General features: G+C 32.8%; 1 protein-coding gene across 1 annotated transcript in view; it reads left to right on the top strand.

Annotated features, from left to right (window-relative positions):
- Positions 1–2769: 2769 nt before the first annotated feature.
- Positions 2770–21380, top strand: part of LOC143233359 (uncharacterized) — a 128255-nt gene continuing 109644 nt past the window's right edge. Inside the window, exon 1 of the mRNA XM_076469532.1 lies at positions 2770–2896. Coding sequence (XP_076325647.1) covers positions 2833–2896 — 64 coding nt within the window. The 5' untranslated portion in view covers positions 2770–2832. The remainder of the gene's footprint in view (positions 2897–21380) is intronic.

Here is a 21380-nt window from a genome sequence, read left to right as displayed (position 1 = left end):
GTATTAACTCAATAATTACTTAAATGTACGTAAATGTAAATATAACTACAATGTTTTTCTTTGTAGACTTAGTTCTTTAATTTACAAATTTATTAATCTTTTCAGCTCATGTACTAACACATTAGGAGGAAAATTCCTCATTGTAAAGTTCATCCGGCCTTTAACTTAGAGTTACGAAACATCTGTATCTTTATCATATTTGAACATAATGGTGACTGTAATTTATCAACAAAGAGGGATTTAAATTACTTTGTCTCGCTTTGTGGAACTTATTTTAATTAATCCCCATATCATTAGCTGTAATTTTGTGGTAAATAAAATCAACACACATCTAGAAGAATAGAAACATTGTAAAGATCGTAATCTTTATAACTCTAGAAAAGTTCTCTTCGTTATTTAATGTATATCTTATAGACAAGCTATATTTTCAACCTCTGAAGATAGTATGTGTGTGTGTTTTTCTGATAGCAAAGCCACAGCAGGCTACTTGCTGAGCATACCTAGAGGAATCGAACCCCTGATTTTACGGTTGTAAATCCGTAGATTAACCGCTGTATTAGCGGGGGGCTAAAGATAGTAAATGACCCATGATACCTCCATTGACGTTACAATTGCACAGAATGTTTGTCTTAAATTACTAATTTATATCTTGGCTAAAATCGAAGAAATTACTCGTATTACAACATCTTAGTATTTTTACGTATTAGTGAAACGTTATAATTATTTAAAAAATAGTCATTATTTAGATCTAGGCTTGAAATTCTTTTTTTGTGCACAACTTCACAAGAGTTTGTCTGTGCTCTGTCCATCGGCGGAAATCAAACCTAGGGTTTTAACATAGAACTGTAATAGAACTCTTGCTTATATGATACTGGAAAAAAACCTTTATTACGCGATGCACAATCCACAACTTCGCGAAATTTTTATCCTCTATGCATATAGATTTTCAATATGGGTCACAATTTTTCTGTTTCCCGTTACGGATAACTTTTATTTTTCTCCGTTCTCAGGGTGCAGATATGACGTCATGAATACGGCATATTCGGATTTAACGCACTGGCGTCACAGGTAATCGGCTAGTTGTAACAAACTGTTATTGACGTAATATGCGCATATTTCACAAACCACCATCAAGAAAACTTATACCACTTTATTTTACATTTTAAACAATAAGATCGTACTTCTGTTTTCGATTTTCATTTCTCCTATAATTTTACATTAAGAATGATATATGAAACCATGAGAATATTTAAACTTTGAGCCTTTGTTTCATATACATGAAAGAACATTTCATGGCGATTTAAACGATTTTGAAAACTTTTGTTGTTTAGAGACCTATATTATAATCCGAAAACCTTGCATGCTTAAGATTAACGTCGAAGAAAAAACTTGAAATCAGTATTTGTCAGTTTACAAAAGCGTAAAGGATTAGGATAATGTTATTATAGATTAAATGAATACTTGATCAACTTGCACAGGCAATGATATCAACAGTAAGTAATCTCGTGCAAAGGTATCAACAGTTTTTTTGCGCAAATGTGCAACATCAACTTTAGTATTCAGGCACCTAAGATACCATACTAAATAAGTGTTGAAGTACAAACGTACTTCTAAACAAGTAACAACAAAAATTCATGGTAATCTGAGGGTCGTGAGTTCGAATCCCCGTCCTACAAAACAACCTTTCAGCGTTGGGGGCGTTATAATGTGATGGTCAATCCCACTATTCGTTGGTAAAAGAATAGCCCAAGAGTTGGCGGTGGGTGGTGATGACTAGCTGCTTTTCTTCTAGTCTTACACTGCTAAGTTATGAGCGGCTAGCGCAGATAGTCTTGAGTAGCTTTGCGCGAAATTCAAAACAACCAAAATCAAACTTTCAACTAGCAGTTTTAATCTCAAACAATGTTTCAGTAACGAATAAAAATTAAATAGTGGACTTAAGCTCTGATAACATCTATATCAAGTAATATATTTAACGTTACTATAACAAGCCAAATTTTCGAGCTTTCACGGTGTTCGGTTAATTGAGTTTTGTTTTTGTTGTTATTTTGTATACAAGACTACTGTCTGTTTATAAACTGGCTATAAATTTGTTTTTATTCATTGTCTCTTTGCTGAAGTGTTCAGAATTGGTTTGGCTTGTTTTGAATTTCGCGCAATGCTACACGAGGGTTATCTGCGCTAGCCGTCCCCTAATTTAGCAGTGTAAGACTAGAGGAAAGGCAGTTAGTCATCACCACCCACCGTCAACTCTTTGGCTACTCTTTTATCAACGAATAGTGGGATTGACCATGGAATTATAACCCCTTCCACGACTGAAGGGGAGAGCATGTTTGGTGTGAGGGGGAGTGTTCATAATGCTAAAAGAGGTCTCTCGTGTGAACATAAGTAAAATGGACTGTAAACAATCGAAGTTCGCTGTATTTTGATTGCGATTTAAGCAGAAAAACAACAACAAAACGAATCCCTTAGAATTAAAGAAAAAGTCATAATGAAAGACAATATACAATATAAATGAAGTTCTTAAAATGTCGATTGCCTTTTTTTATAGTTCATGTGTGACTTTAGATTTATCTACAAATTTAGACATCCTGTAAGTGACTAACTAAACTGACGACTATAAGTAACTGTAGAAAAGAATAACAACGCATTCAATTTTATATGAAATTATTCATCGCTATAAGTGTTGTCTTGAAATTTAGCATCAACAGATGGCGCTTGCATCTATCTTGCGCAACCAATTTCCGTCGGTAGGCAGACCAAACGTCTCTAGTCGCCAGGATTTAGAACACAGAGAAATAGGAGCGGAAGGCATACAACTGTGGGGTAGCGATGGGGTGGATAACTGTTATATTATCCTTCGTTATAGTGAACACCAGCTTCCACAGTAATAGAGGTAAGGCGGACAAATAATTTTCTGTTAAATAATTCTCCATGTCTATAACAATATGCATTGAATGACTGCATTTCTAATAAACTTGAAAAAAAATTTAAACTATCGGTTGAAAATAGTGAGTGATATATGCATTTCCATATCCAACTGATATATTTCTAGATTTCAAATATCATCATATCCGTGTAGACAAAACCTTATAATATATTTATAACATTAAAATGAAAGACACGAATACTCCTTGTAAGTATATTCAGGGTTAACAATGTCTTAATAAATTTTCTTTCGGTTTAAATATCAGCTCATCAACTGGGTATGAAAATTTATATTTCTAATCGAAATATGTTTTTCTTTATTTCACAACGTATGAATGATAGAATCATCTCCTGTTGCTAATTGTGTCTGTCACTTCTGTTAGCGCACACGTTAATCAGATCAAACAGACTTAACTGTTCTATGGTAATAATTAATACCAAATTATTTCCCAGTCATTAATGTGTCTCTCACGTAAGTGTCTTATACGCAAGATTTACTACAAGCAGAAATTTAAAATTATATTATGAGTTGAAATTGGAACTTAATCGATAAATTGAATAGTTTACTCTATTAATCGATTGTTCTGCTAAAAAGGATGTGTTGCCCATTCATTACAAAAGGTTTTACGACGACCTAAATGTAATTACTATTTTTATTATTAGATACTTATATTTAAATTATTTGTATTTTGCTGCCGTTCTTAGAAGGGCAGTTTGTGATGGAGGCATGATTTATTCGTTTTTCTTGTAAAAACAGTTGATTTGTTTGTGAATGTTGGTATGATATGCTCTTCATAGCAGAATAGTTAATTTATTTGTCTTGGAAATCGGTTTTACCTATTCACCGTTGAAGAACAGTTGATTTGTTGGCTGTTGAAGTGGGACTGGTCTGATATTCATAGATGAACAGTTGATTTGTCGGTTATCGAACGAGGCCTGATATGATATTCATAGAAGAACAGTTAATTTATCGGTTATGGAACTAGAACTGATCTGACATTCATAGATGCACAGTTTATTTGTTGGTTGTGGAACTGGGACTGATCTGACATTCATAGATGGACAGTTTATTTGTCGGTTATGGAACGAGGACTGGTCTGATATTCATAGATAAAAAGTTAATTTGTCTTTCATGAAATTAGACTGATCTCTTCCTCATAAAAGAACATTTTCCCGTTATGGTAGTGCTTGTTCCTCACAGAAGAATGGATAATCTGGTACTCTTGGAAAAAGGTTTTGTCTGTTCTTTCTAAAATAATTGTTGATTTGTCTGCTATTAAAGTAGAATTGATCTGATTTCTAGAGAAGAATAGTTGAATTATTTGTCGTCAAAATGAGATCAATGTGTTTCTAATAAAATAATAGTTGCTTTTCCCTCATCAAAGTGGAATTAATATAATAACTGACAATTAATATAATAACTGCTGATTTGCTTCACATGGAAGTAGGGTTAAGTTTCTTAATTTCCTCATAACGAACAGTTATTTGGTGTTTTAGGGACGTAGGGTCGTTCTGTTACAAATAAAATGGTTATTGTTTAGATCGTCATGAGGTTATATTTTGTAAAAGAATAATCTGGTGTTTTCTTCTGTTCGACATAAGGTTATATTTTCTGAAATAATACTCTGGTGTTTAGTTCTGTCGGTCAGAGGGTTATAGCTCATGAAAGAATACTCTAGTGTTTTCTTTAGTCCATCAAAGGGTTATATTTTATGAAAGTAATATTCTTGTGTTTTGTTCTGTCCGTCATAAAGTTAGATCTAATGAAATAATTATCTGGTGTTTTGTAATGTCCGTCAAAGAGTTATAGTTTATGGAAGAATATTTTGGTGTTTTATTCTGTCTGTAATAGGGTTATAGTTTATGAAATAATACTCTGATCTTTTGTTTTGCTCGTCATTCGGTTATATTTTACGAAATAATACTCTGATGTTTTGTTCTGTCAGTCATAAGGTTATATTTATGAGATAATACATTTGTTCAAATGGCTTTATTTTATGAAATAATGCTTTGGTGTTCAGAAATGCCTCGAATTCTATAATTCACAAAAATTTCGCGGCGTGAAATTGATACTTCTTGGAAACGCGTATTTATTTCCACGACGTTTTTCTCTCTTCCTTAAACTTTTATATCTTCAAGAGTAGCTGAGCCGCAGTTGCGTTTGTCTTAGAACGCCACTAATGAATCCTAATGATCCTTGGTGAGATTCAAGTAGGAATTTATGTGAACTTCTGACAAGTTCGTTACAAAATCATTACCTTTATTAATCGATTTCAAAGAAGCGAGAGATTTGATACTTGAAACGCATTTTACTTTTTTATTTCTTAAATGGTTGTCTCAAAAGTAAATTAGGCCCTTAAGCATTAACAAGTTTCAAATTACAACTGTCATGGACGTTCACTGAAACTCTGCATTTCGGTTTACTGGGTATAAGTTAAACATAAATAACAGGCAACTAAAAATTTTCAATTTCGTCTGATTTAGTGCATTGAAGAATGATGGCTGTAAAATTTCTGGTACCGGTGTTTCGCTGGAAGTGAGTAAATTTGGTTTGTTTGTTTGTTTTGAATTTTGCGCAAAGCTGCACGAGAGTTATCTGCGCTAGCCGTCCCTAATTTAGCAGTGTAAGACTAGAGGGAAGGCAGCTAGTCATCACCACCTACCGTCAATTCTTAAGCTACTCTTTTACCAACGAACAGTGGGATTGACCATCACATTATACCACCCCATGGCTGAAAGGGCGAGCATGTTTGGTGCGACAGGGATTCGAACCCGCGACCCTCAGATTACGAGTCGAGTACCTTAACCACCTGGCCATGCCGGGCCAGGAAATTAGTAAGATTAGTGGTTTCATTCAGTCTCATAAGGCATTTATTGGCCCGGCATGGCCAAGCGGGTTAAGGCGCGTGACTCGTAATCTGAGGGTCACGGGTTCGCATCTCCGTCGCGCCAAACATGCTCGCCCTTTCAGCCGTGGGGGCGTTATAATGTGACGGTCAATCTCACTATTCGTTGGTAAAAGAGTAGCCCAAGAGTTGGTGGTGGGTGGTGATGACTAGCTGCCTTCCCTCTCGTCTTACACTGCTAAATTAGGGACGACTAGCGCAGATAGTCCTCGAGTAGCTTTGCCCGAAATTCAAAAACAACAAACAAGACACTTATTTTTATTGTTAACAAATGGAACTGTTTTCCAAATACTTTTTACTTCATCCATGTTCTTAAGGCTTATATCTTTCATCATCGATACCATCATATTCTTTATATTGGCATTTAATCAATCAATTTAAAGTATGAATTGAAAGAAAAGTAAATCGAACTTTATGTTCTGCTTTCCTTTGGTCCACTCATTTGCTTATCCTAGTATGATGAACAATAAATAACCATGTCTGCTTTCAACATCTCACAATGAACAATCTATTCATGCCGTAACTGTCATTGTTGACAATAATCTTCGTCAACGTGTTAGAAGATTAAATCTTTCCTCGTGGAAGATTCGCATTTGCAAACAATTAGAAACAGTGGTGTTAATTAGCCGGAATATAAGGACAAACGATCTCCGAATACAAATTGTTCAGCCATAACTGTGCATCTAATCATCACTTGAAAACAATTTGAAATACCATAAGGTTCAGCTATAGCATACAAAAACATAGCCTTTCATGTTTCCATCAGCTTCCAATTTCATCAGCTCTAAAATATCTCTCTTTCTACCATTCATTCTGATATATTGAACCTACCACAATTAAACTTTTTTTATTGAACGTCAAAAGTTGAATGTCGTATATAAGTGGATCCTTAGAAAGGGTGTTTATGATAAAAAAAATATATTAAATATTAGTTGTTGCATACACTTCAAAATTACAACAACTTTAAAGTTTAGGATTTAATTTCGTGGATGTAACAAAATAAACTCTTTGAGTTAGTTATATGCGAAAGACCAAAGCCAACTTCATTTGAGTGAATTGAAGAAACAATTACCTCGTGTGATTAGAAAAAAAAAAAAACAACCTAAACACTCCAGACAATAATAATGGGAAACTTTTTATTTTCACTGACGTTTTGCTCTTGCCGCTTCATTAGGGATTATGCTACAAAAACTGTTTGATGTGAAATTATATATTAATTTTCTCAATGAGAAAATTTATGTTAACTTCGTATCTAAGAGCCCTTCTGTTACTAGCCCTCAAGATGCTTCAATGGCGAAACGCTAGATAATTCTTTTATAATTTTTGTTATTTGCAGAATGAAGATTGTTTTGGGCCCAGCATGGCCAAGCGCGTTAAGGCGTTCGACTCGTAACCTGAAGATAGCGGGTTCGAATCCCGGTCGCATCAAACATGCTCGCCCTTTCAGTCGTGGGGGCATTATAATGTTTCGGTCAATCCCACTTTTTGTTGGTAAAAAAGTAGCCCAACGTTGGCGGTGGGTGGTGATGACTAGGTGCCTTCCCTCTAGTCTTACACTGCTAAATTAGGGACGGCTAGCGCAGATAGCTCTCGAGCAGCTTTGCGCGAAATTAAAAAGAAACAAAACAAATGAAGGTCGTTTTTTTTATAATTTTATCACCAAAATGTCCAAGTCTTTCCAGCATGCACTACCACAAAAACAAAATTTTCATAAAAAGTCTTACAATTTTGATCATAAAAATTCTTCATATTCTCAGTGTAACTGAAAAGATAAGTCTGTAATTAAATTCTGTCAACGCTTTCTTTCTGTGTTATATATTATTCAAAATAGCTTTTAAATATGAATAATAGATAACGTGTTTGATTTATAATCAAATAGTTATAGACTTTTCACAAACCTACACACTGACTATATGTTGTCCTCCGCTGGTACAACGGTAAGTCTACGAATTTACAACGCTAAAATAAGGGGTTCGATTCTTCTTTGTGGACTCAGCAGGTAGCCTAATATGGCTTTGCTGTAAGAAAAAACACACACACACAGTATATGTTTACAGCCGTCTTTCTAGCTTTGAACTGACAGATTACAGAAAAGACAGCAACCACTGCTACTCGTGACCGTTTCGAAAGTAGGATTTGAAGTCCACTCGTATAGCGCATCTATAACTCCAAAATGTGGAACGCGATTTTACAGAAACGGATTTCGCAGTCAGGGTACTTTATCCACCGACTACATCTGGTGTATAATACATTACATAATATATATAAATATTATTATATTTTACATTGTGTAGCGTATCTATAAATTATTTTTACATCGTTTAGTGTGAAGCCTTGGGGTATTAATTTTCCATTTTTGTAGCAATATTTACAAAATAGCAAACAAAATTTACGAACTACGCAAAAGGTCAGTAGGAAATAAATACATTTATATTACGTATTCCTACAACTTTTGTTGTTACATATATAGAAAGTACAAACGTGAACATAAATTTCGTTACTTCAATTTTCATTTTGGCGAATGCAAAAATTTGTGTGTAGTTATATATATCATAATAATTTAAAACACGAAGCCTTTCCAAACAGGAAAAAAATTATAATAAATCACAACAACAAAATAACAAATAACAGCAGAGCTCAAATTACACTGTGACAAATTTCAGTGGCAATTTGGTTTTGGAAATACCTGAGCAAGAAAGACTCCAACATTGCACCAGTGCACTCACTCTCTCAGACTTAATTTTCCTTCGCTTTTCTCGCAAACAATAAAAATATGATTAAACAAAACGAAAGCAGCCATAGAAGAACTTTCGGTGCTCGGGTCTCCAATTGTCTCAATTTTTGCCATAGTTCTCTCTCCACTTCAAGTTGTTGGAAGGTGACTGTTATAGAATATTAGTAACATACATTTTTGTGTGTGGGTACCTATAAACTTTTTCTTCAGCCACAGTAATAGTATATAAGCTTGAATTTAATTTTTAAAAATTAAAAAATACCCGTAGTTATAAAGATTCATAAAACATACGTTAAGTCTGATATACAGTGTGTCCCCACCTCTGCGTGGATCCTCCTTCTTCATATACCTCAAAAACTAGGATTCATGTTAAATTTTCCCACCAAGTAACTTGTGCCCATATATTATTTGTTACCCTGTTATTTTTTCTATGTTTGTCATTAAAGCCTTGTTCAGGCCGTTTCATAACGTTTTCCTTCCTCTTGAGGTAAAACATTTACTTAACTGTATCAGTTGATCTGTATAACATAAACAGCTCGATACAAAACTTCAGTTACCAGCAGTTACCACAAAACAACAATATTTAACGAGTTAGAAGAGCAGAATGGTATATTTGTTTAGTTATTGGTACCAGTTTCTTTTACTATATATTTGTTCATCTCAATCCGTTATTCTAAACACATTTCCAAAACCACTGAGCCAAATATTCAACAGAGCGGCCCAGTAACAACATTTAACGTTGTTACTAGTTTTCTAGCCAAACGCACAACTTTAACAATACCCAGAAATATCAATAAGTGATCTAGGACTAAACATTTCCGGAGACAGCAACACAACTTTATCGTCTGACAGCACGCTAAAGATCCATAATGGCAGCGGCTAATACATGTTTAGAAGTAAAATGATATAATACTTTAAAAATAAAAGAAATATAGTTCCACATACACATTAATATCTCATTCTGTCAGATACAGAACATCGCATTATATTTTTACTCAACTTTTGATGGACCAGTTGTTTCATTGTTGCAAACCCTAATTTTATTGGCATGTAACGTTTATTAAAAAAAAAACAATTTCTACACCGTTGTGGACAGTGTTTTTATGGAAATAGATAAACGTATCTACAATCGCCTTTCATTTATATAAGCTGTAAAAATTACTTTTTTAGTATTGTAACAATACTTTTCAGGCTCGGCATGGCCCGGTGGGTTAAGGCGTTCGACTCGTAACCTGAGGGTCGCGGGTTAGAATCCCCGTCTCACCAAACATGCTCGCCCTTTCAGTCGTGTGGGCGTTATAATGTGCAGTCAATCCCATTATTCGTTGATAAAAAAGTAGCCCAAAAGTTGGCGCTGGGTGGTGATGACTAGTTGCCTTCCTTCTAGTCTTACAGATAGTCCTGGAGTAGCCTTGCTCGAAATTCAGAAACAAACAAACAATACTTTTTCCGTTGTCTTTACGTTAACTATATATAAACTGTGTTTGTGTGTTTTCTTATAGCAAAGCCACATCGGGCTATCTGCTGAACCCACCGAGGGGAATCGAACCCCTGATTTTAGCGTTGTAAATCCGAAGACATACCGCTGCACTAGCGGGGAACGTATATATAAACACAGTGTTTGTTGCAAAATATGTTTAAGGTCTCGTTTATTAAATTTGAAATGGATATTATCTGAGACTTACGAGTATATTTATTATTCTCCAGTATGGATGTAATCTAATAACAACAATGTTGCCAAAGTTAATGTTATTGTAATCGAAAGACAATTGGAAGATTTATTCTTTGTTTGTTTGCGTAAATATAAGCTAAAACCATACAATGGACTATCCATGCTTTGCCAACCACGTAAATGAAAACCTTATTTCTAACGTTGTAAGTCAGCACACATAGTGTTGTGCCACTGGGAGGATGGAGGGGAGTTCCGATAAATAAGTTGAAATTGTAGGCACAAAGCACTTGATATCAAACCAGTTAATCCTGTGCAAATCACTTGAAAGTATTTCGTTGGTAATTTGCCATCTACAAAATGTGAGTGTTATATTAACTTATTACACGTGTTTTGTAGCTATTTAAATAGATAGATTCTGTCCTTCATAGTTATATCTCTGACAAAATTCCTGGAAGTATTGAGCTGTTACCACCATTTCAACAAATATTGTTTCTTACATCATTAATGGTACATGTACACCACTTTCGATTATACATTTGTCGTACTTTTATTTCGTTCAGTTATAGATGGTTTAGGTTTCTTAAACAGGGCTTTGCCGTCTCTGTCTCTTAAAACCAGGTCTGTTGCATTTACAATACGTGTATGAATATCACAGCTTAACGAATTATGTTTGTTTTGGGTCGTATCGTTGAGAACGTCTTTTAATCGTCACAGTTGGTAGTATATCTGATATGTAAAGAATGTTTATTTAATCTTGCAGCTTGGTGAATTTGATTAGTATTCTCGAATGTGAATCATGAAAAACGTGTTTTTAGTTATTTCTGTACACACGAGGTTACAGTGAGTGCGAATTATATTTCTTCCATTCGCACCACAAGAGGATGATATTGGTTTTATCACTGTTGTTCTAGGAAGAACAGTTTTCAACACCCTTGTATCTGTTAAGTGCCACTCTTGTCCGCTATCTGCTAATCATCTTTCTTGTGTAAAGAGGACGTTGGTTTCATTATTGTTCTGTCAGATATGATATTGGATTCCTTGTATTTTCCGCATTACAGAAATATATTTTCGTCTTTTGTGTACAAGGAGAGATATATTTCTTCGTGCCACTTCTGTACAAGGAAAGATATATTTATTCGTGCCACTGTCAAGAAGGTTATTTAATTGGTCTTATGTTATATTATTTGTATTTTTTATATTTCATTTTATTTTTTCTTGTGTGCGTGACACTTCGTGAATTCCTCGTGTTGTACGAGAAATATAGGTTTCGTCTCGCTCTCTATCTCCCCCCTCCCAATAATATGTGTGTTTGTTTTCTTATAGAAAAGCCACATTGAGTTATCTGCTGAGTATACCGAGGGGAATTGAAGCTACCCCCAATAGTTTAGCAGTAAGGTTGAAGACTCAGAATATTAGAAACAAGGGAGTTCGATATCCATCGTGAGAATAGCACATTATATAGCTTTCTGCTTAACAAAAAATAAAATAAATCGCCTTATTTAGTTTTCCACCACGTGATAATGTACAGGAGGTACCAAAAACTTCTCGATACATAATGAATCCTACAGAATTTTAATATGATTAATATTAAAGTTCATTGTTCTGACTTATTGAGAATAAACAAAACAGAAAACGACAAGAAACATATTGAATATTTTATCAGCGGATTAGTTGAGACTATTAATGAACAATTTCAAGTCATGCACGCATATACAGCAAATAGGTTATGTTTTACAATGACGCAAGAAGGACGCTTTTCTATATTTATGGTTTATTTGATCATGCGTGATCTATTTCGCTTTATTCTTAAAAACTACGTGCTGAGTTATCATATTTAGTTATCAGAGAATTAAAAGCAAGCTAAGTCTTATGTTTGAAATTACATTATTACTTTGTTTTTCAATTTCCAAACTATAATTGCAGAGTAAAAATGGATAAAAACTATATATTTTGTAGTAGAAAGCTTCCTCTTATTTTCTGGAAATGTAAGAAACTAAAATAAGTTAACAAACCAAAGTTTCTCGTGCTTTATTTGGCAAGTTATACGTTTTTGTCTTGTTTTAATGTTACTTATTTGAATCAGGGACAATTTTGCAAAATCCTGAAATAAACTTTAATAAAAACACAGTTAATCCATTTTACAAAAACAAACTTTGTGGAAATTGTAAAACATTTACGATAATTTTAATGAAACTACAGCAAAATGTGGAAAGGAAGATGTTACGTGTGCTCATTAAACTGTATTAACAAATGAAAAATCTAACTGCTATAAAAATGATAAGTTAAGTAAAAACATACAGTTGCTGAAATACTGGTATAGTAAATCGAAAACTTTCACAAAATGCTACAACAATAATATAGTAAGTCGAAAACTTTCACACAAATGCTACAACAATAATATAGTAAGTCGAAAACTTTCACACAAATGCTTCAATAATGATATAGTAAGTCGAAAACTTTCACACAAATGCTGCAATAATGATATAGCTATGTGAAAACGTCATACAATTGGTACAACAATGGTGCAGTTAAGTCGAAAATTGGCACACAAATAAAAGTGAGAAAAATTATTGTTTTCAGGTTTTTCTTTATAAACCTGATATGACTAAATATTTAGAATATATTATTTTCAGCCTAAGTTTATAAAAACTGAATTTTAAATACAAGAAGTGTTTGTGTCTCAGTTTAATCTGGCATGATTTCTGTGAACTTGCACAAACGTGTACCAGGATATAGAATAAAGAATAACTGTACGTTTAAATTTAGCCAATTGTCACTGAAGAAGATTTTAAGGGTACCCGTTTTAATTTAAGATGTGTGAACACTTGTTTTACGGTAAATAATCTGATAATTTCAACAGATTTGACAAACAAGTGAAAATAAAACTGCACGTGGACGTGTTACAAGTGAGAAGAAACCATGGTTTGGTTGGTTTTTGAAATTTCGCACAAAGCTACTCGAGGGCTATCTGTGCTAGCCGTCCCTAATTTAGCAGTGTAAGACTAGAGGGAAGGCAGCTAGTCATCACCACCCACCGCCAACTCTTGGGCTACTCTTTTACCAACGAATAATGGGATTGACCGTCACATTATAACGCCCCTACGGCTGGGAGGGCGAGCATGTTTGGCGCGACGCGGGCACGAACCCGCGACCCTCGGATTACGAGTCGCACGCCTTACGCGCTAGGCCATGCCAGGCCCGAGAAGAAATCAATGAAATTATGTATATATATATAATATACATTTGTGTGCGTGCGTGTGTGCCTGCAAAATCGTAGGTGATACTTTGCACTAATTTTGAGATTTCTTTTTTTACTTTCATGTGGGATATATTCACTTTTTCAACTATCTCTAAAGTATCACATTTATCTCAGAAAGTGAAAAGTAATATTAATGTTGAACTAACCATTAGAATATAAGGCCCGGCATGGCCAAGCGTGTTGAGGCGTGCGACTCGTAATCTGAGGGTCGCGGGTTCGCATTCCCGTCGCGTCAAACTTGCTCGCCCTTTCAGCCGTGGGGGCGTTATAATGTGACGGTCAATCCCACTATTCGTTGGTAAAAGAGTAGCCCAAGAGTTGGCGGTGGGTGGCGATGACTAGCACAGATAGCCCTCGAGTAGCTTTGTGCGAAATTCCAAAACAAACAAACAAACAAGCTTTCATTATGACGTTAAGTGCACAATCAATGTCTTTTACATTTGGTATCTGGTAAACGATTTTTATTATTTCTCTCTCTTGGCTTCCAATGGGTCAGCCGTAAGTTTACGGATCACAACGCTAGAATCCGGTGTTCGATTTCCTCTAGTGGATAGAGTACAGGTACATTCTGATAGAGTACATTCTGCAGCTTTACAGTAAATCAAACACTTTTTTCTTAATATATATAGGGAAAAAGAGAGATAAAATAACTTATGTCAACGTTTTTCGCAGAAACCAAATGACTGAAATTGTAACAGTAGGAACAAAAATTATACAAATTCATACATAACTGTGTCTTCAATAGATACGTCTAGGTAATAGAACAAAACAAGCAATGTAACAATAAATATTTCAAAGAGTCAATAAAGATAAACAATTTAAAAGAACGGCATTCAATCTCTTAATATAACTGGTGGGAGGTAGATTGTTGCTCACTGATTGGCTGTTTTCCTTCTATTTATAATTTAAAATTAGAGACTGTGATGGGTATCCTAGGTGGCCTTGCCATCAATAGAAATAGAAGTGCCAGTCCTCTTTACCAGCTGGTGTTTCTAGGGCACTGCAAACACAATATATCTTCAAGGTTTTTTTTATATTTCGTCAATAGTGTTATTATATGAATAATTACGATCAAAAAGTTATAAAAGAGGAGTAAACAAACTGAGATATCATATATTTTATATGATTATGTATTATTAATACCAAAAATTGATACTCGGATTTTTCAGTATGATCTGAGTACTTGCTTGTATCACTTACTTCAAATGCTTAAAGATAACATGTACACTCCATGTGATACTTCAAATCCTTAAATATAATTTGTATACTCTGTCTGATACTTCAAATGCTTAAAGATAATTTTTCTACCTTATTTGATACTTTAAAGGCTTAAAGATAATTTGTCTACTTTATCTGATACTTTAACGGCTTAAATATAATTTGTATACTCTGTCTGATACTTCAAATGCTTAAAGATAATTTGTCTACCTTATTTGATACTTTAAAGGCTTAAAGATAATTTGTCTACTTTATCTGATACTTTAAAGGCTTAAAGATAATTTGTACATTCCGTCTGAAACTTCAAATGCTTAAAGATAATTTGTCTACCTTATTTGATACTTTAAAGGCTTAAAGATAATTTGTCTACTTTATCTGATACTTTAAAGGCTTAAAGATAATTTGTACATTCCGTCTGAAACTTCAAATGCTTAAAGATAATTTGTATACTCCATCCGATACTTTAATGCTTTAAAGATAATTTGCATACTCAATATGATACGTCAGATGCTTAAAGAAAGATAACTTGTATACTCCATCTGATACTTCAAATGCTTAAAGATAATTTGTGCACTGATATTTCAAATCCTCAAATATAATTTGTATACCCCATCTGATACTTCAAATGCTTAAATATAATTTGTCTACTCCATCTGATACTTTATATGCTTAAAGATAATTTGTCTACTCTATCTGATACTTTATAATGTTAAAGATAATTTGTCTACTCCATCTGATACTTTATATGCTTAAATATAATTTGTCTACTCCATCTGATACTTTATATGCTTAAAGATAATTTGTCTACTCCATTTGATACTTTATATGCTTAAAGATAATTTGTCTACTCCATCTGATACTTCATATGCTTAAAGATAATTTGTCTACTCCATCTGATACTTTATATGCTTAAAGATAATTTGTCTACTCCATCTGATACTTTATATGCTTAAATATAATTTGTCTACTCCATCTGATACTTTATATGCTTAAAGATAATTTGTCTACTCCATCTGATACTTTATATGCTTAAAGATAATTTGTCTACTCCATCTGATACTTTATATGATTAAAGATAATTTGTCTATTCCATCTGATACTTTATATGCTTAAATATAATTTGTCTACTCCATCTGATACTTTATATGCTTAAATATAATTTGTCTACTCCATCTGATACTTTATATGATTAAAGATAATTTGTCTACTCCATCTGATACATTATATGCTTAAATATAATTTGTCTACTCCATCTGATACTTTATATGCTTAAAGACATCTGATACTTTATATGCTTAATATAATATGGTAAATAGTGTCAATACCCATAAAACGATTGTGTTGGTTAATTAGATTCTGACACCTAACAGTATTACATGAGAAAAGCGAGACCACAAGAGAATCGGTCGCTTATTCTACGGCCATAAAAACCGTACTATGTACTGCTTGTAAGAACTTTTCTTTCTATCGGCGACAATAAGAAAACAAAGAAGGGGTTACATTGAAATAGACTGAGTTACGTAATTTCCTTTACTACTTTATTGCGCGACAATTACAGAGTCGACAAATCAAAGAACATTGAATATTATATCGATAAATCCAAATTAGGAATAATAACTAACAGAAGTAAAGTTAATACATGAGATATTAAAATAGAACGACTTCTATCACGAAGGTTTTAATGTTACAGAAAAATAAAAATCATACGAAATCTAATGAAAGATAGGTAATTGTTTCAAAAGTTATTGTTATACACGAAATATCCAGTTCGCATATTACTGCACACATCTATAAACTGTATAATATTAATACAGCTAATACTCCATTATTCCATAGTTTCTGTTTTGTCTAAATATATTATTGCTCTATACTTTCTGTCTCATTGATGTATATCATTGTTCTACAGTTCCTGTATCATCTATGTATATCATTGCTCTGTACTTCCTGTATGGTCTATGTATATATCATTGCTCTATAGTTCCTGCCTGGTCCATGTATATATCATTGCTCTATAGTCCCTGCCTGGTTCTTGTATATATCATTGCTCTATAGTTCCTGCCTGGTCCTTGTATATATCATTGCTCTATAGTTCCTGCCTGGTCCATGTATATATCATTGCTCTATAGTCCCTGCCTGGTCCTTGTATATATCATTGTTCTATACTTTCTGTTTCATCTTTGTATATATCATTGCTTTATATTTCCTATCTCATCTATGTATATATCATTGTTCTATATTTCCTATCTCATCTTTGTATATATTATTGTTTTATATTTCCCATTTCATCTATGTATATATCATTGTCTATATTTCCTATCTCATCTTTGTATATATCATTGCTCAATATTTTTATATCATTTATGTATATATCATTGTTCAATATTTTTATATCATTTATGTATATATCATTGTTCTATATTTCCTATATCATCTTTGTATATATCATTGTTCTGTATTCCCTATCTTTTCTTTGTATGTATTATTGTTCTATATTTCCTATATCATATATGTATATATCATTGTTCTATATTTCCTATCTCATCTATGTATATATCATTGCTCTATATTTCCTACCTCATCTTTGTATATATCATTGTTCTATATTTCCTATCTCATCTTTGTATATATCACTGTTCTATATTTCCTATCTCATCTATGTATATATCATTGTTTTATATTACCTATCTCATCTTTGTATATATCATTGTTCTATATTTCCTATCTCATCTTTGTATATATCATTGCTCTATATTTCCTATATCATATTTGTATATATCATTGTTCTATATTTCCTATCTCATCTTTGTATATATCATTGTTCTATATTTCCTATCTCATCATTGTATATATCATTGTTATATATTTTCTACCTCATCTTTGTATATATCATTGTTCTATATTTCCTATCTCATTTATGTATATATCATTGTTCTGTATTTCCTATCTCTTCTTTGTATGTATTATTGTTGTATATTTCCTATCACATCTTTGTATATATCATTGTTCTATATTTCCTATCTCATCTATGTATATATCATTTTCTATATTTCCTATCTCATCTTTATATATATCATTGTTCTATATTTCCTATATCATCTTTGTATATATCATTGCTCTATATTTCCTATATCATCTTTGTATCTATCATTGTTCTATATTTCCTATATCATCTATGTATATATCATTGTTCTATATTTCCTATATCATCTATGTATATATCATTGTTCTATATTTCCTACCTCATCTTTGTATATATCATTGTTCTATATTTCCTATCTCATTTTTGTATATATCATTGTTCAATATTTTTATATCATCTATCTATGTATCATTGTTCTATATTTCCTATCTCATCTTTTTATATATCATTGTTCTATATTTCCTATCTCATCTTTGTATATATCATTGTTCAATATTTTTATATCATCTATCTATGTATCATTGTTCTATATTTTTTATATCATCTATGTATATATCATTGTTCTATATTTCCTATCTTATCTTTGTATATATCATTGTTCTATATTTCCCATCTCATCTTTGTATATATCATTGTTCTATATTTTCTATCTCATCTTTGTATATATCATTGTTCAATATTTTTATATCATCTATCTATGTATCATTGTTCTATATTTCCTATCTCATCTTTGTATATATCATTGTTCTATATTTCCTATATCATCTATGTATGTATCATTGTTCTGTATTTCCTATCTCATCTTTGTATATATCATTGTTCTATATTTCCTATCTCATCTTTGTATATATCATTGTTCTATATTTCCTGTCTCATCTTTGTATATATCACTGTCATGCAGTAAAGTTAAACCATCTGGATGTCCACTACCTGTGAACATAATAATAAATTTGATAAAACTGAGTTGGTAAAGCTGTATTGTAGGAACTCGATAGAACGACCGTTGAGACTGAACTCCACCGTATCATCACAAGAGTTTATATGATATAGTATTTTCGGTTTAAACTATATGATATGACGTTCACTTAAATATTTTCCGTGAAAATAATAGTTTACCACGTTATATTAAAGAAATTTCAAGTCTTACAACTGACACACGCAGTTTGATAATAGACTTAAAACGCAATTTCCATTGCAAAAAATACAAAACAACTCCGCGTTTAGCTCGTGTCCAAAGCTCACCACACCTTCCTGTTTGCTTTCGACAATCCATCCCTTATTTCAAAAGACTAATCTACAGAAGTCCATAAACGATTTGTCTAGTATTTATTCGAATAGAACAGCACGGATTCCCATTTTATTCTTCAACTTCCTAAGATATTCAAGGGACGAACAGAATTTATTACTGGAAGCCTTATCTTTATTAACCAGTATCTCGTTTCCAGAAGCAAATCATTTCTAATTTTAGTGCAAACTTGAATCTGAGACCCATGTACACATTTTACCACAAATCTCTTTTTTTTCTGTTTGGTTCTTATCGTTAGGGTAAGTCGTCCTTCTGGATGGTTCTGATGTTCTGAAATTAACATTCCGCTTTCGTTTTGTCGAATATCATGAAGTACAACACATATTGCCACACTCAGAAGTTAAAATATGCACACTTCTTTATAACTGGATGTATGAATATTCAGTTACAAAAAAGTGAAGAGTTTACATTGATATCGCACTATCTTAGAAATGTCAAAAATGTAGTTCCATTTCGTGCCTTTCCGTCGCGACTTTTATATCCGCGGCGGTTGTCTCGTGATCTACTTGATTTATAAGTTCAAAAGGTTTTTATTATAGCGCACTCTACCCTTTGTATAACTACAGTCACTGCTACTGTGTATCTGTATAAAGGATCTCAGCTTCGACAATTTTTTTCGTTTGTCCTTGTATTAAGCATTCATTTGATAGAGGTCGAACGCAGCAGTATGGGTAAATATAAACAAAGAACTGGCTGCTTTTCAGAAGTTTCAGGTGACACTTTAGCTCCCTCTTAAAATATTTTCAAAAATTTAAAATTCAAATTTCTTATCTTGCTAAAGATAACTTATCACGACTCCATTTTTATTTATTTATGATGGTTCGGGTACAATATAATTTTTTTAGTTACATTATAATTAATTTACATCAGAATGAATGTATTACTTTTACTGTAAAAATGCTTAATACATTGAGTTATGGATCTAATGAAAGATTCTCATGAAACCTTTGACAGTTTTTTTCTGTTCATATTTCACAAAATTAACCTTTATTTCAATGTACATTGTAAGTGTTTATATTGCATTGATGAAAGCGTGTACAATACCTAAAATATCCTAGAAATTTCAAATATGGCTACATAATAGCTATGACAAACTCAAAATCAAGAGCGCGAAGTATATTACAAAATATAAAAGAGATTGCTGTTTGTTTCTTTCGTAGTTTTTGTGTCTATAGATAATTCAGTAAATAAAAATCATAGAAGACATGTCGGCTTCATCACGTGTTTATTTGACTTATAGCAAAGTCACATCGGGCTATCTGCTGTGTCCACCCAGGGAAATCGAGCTTCTAATTTTAGCGTTGTAAATCCGAAGACTTACCGCTCTCCCAGCTGGGAACATTTATTTATGTGTTTGTCACAATAATCTCAGAGGAATAGAAAAAAGGATTCTAAGTTTACGAGATTATCTTATGTTTTTGTATTAAGACAACGGTTCTATATTTTATCTCTAGCATACCAGTAAATTTTATATTAACATTCAAATCACACAGCTGTATTTTCATTACTGAGACAAAGGTGTCCCTGCAACAGGAAGGAAATTGGATGAAGAGAGAAAAAGCATTATTACTGATTTAAGTGGGACAGTCATGAGCATTGTATTTATCTCTCAGCTGCTGTGCCTCGTATTGTAGACGCTTCTATAGAGTGATCCAGAAACCCACTGACTGGCATGCAATTTTAGAAATAGCGCGGTATAGAAAAATAATTGCTTGTGGTGTGTAATGAGATGTTAAGGTTTTATTCTGTGACATTGTCGCTAAAGACATTCAATGTCATGCTATTTAGTTATATACATTCAATGTCATGCTATTTAGTTATATACATTCAATGTCATGCTATTTAGTTATATACATTCAATGTCATGCTATTTAGTTATATACATTCAATGTCATGCTATTTAGTTATATACATTCAATGTCATGCTATTTAGTTATATACATTCAATGTCATGCTATTTAGTTATTTTACTAACATACATCATTCATTCAAAATGTCAAAACCATAAGTTAATTATAACAACAACAATCGAAACGTCTTAAGCCAGAAATTATTAAAATTATCTTGAGAACAATAATTGTAATGCATAAATGTACCTGTACTAAGTAAGAAAATGGAATTGTGCAACAGAATATAGATGTTTTATCTAAGCAAATATATTTTTACAGAGTTTTACATTTCATTTGCATGGCAAAACTTTTGCGTAAACAGCACGTTCCATTTTTAAAGAATCCAACAGGTTAAAAGGTATTCGAATAGTAACAAAAACTACATATGTGACACATAAACATTGTATCACAGCTGTTTTAAAACCATATGCATGATGACAGATTATCCATATAAAGAACAACAGTTTATTACTATCAATGTCTTTGCTCACTGCCATCGAAATGTCCAGCCCAATATCACCGAATGTACGTCATCTTACCCAACAGAT

This window comes from Tachypleus tridentatus, chromosome 12 (assembly GCF_004210375.1).
Source record: "Tachypleus tridentatus isolate NWPU-2018 chromosome 12, ASM421037v1, whole genome shotgun sequence".
In the NCBI taxonomy this organism is placed as follows: Eukaryota; Metazoa; Arthropoda; class Merostomata; order Xiphosura; family Limulidae; genus Tachypleus; species Tachypleus tridentatus.
This window is presented reverse-complemented; position numbering and strand designations above follow the sequence as displayed.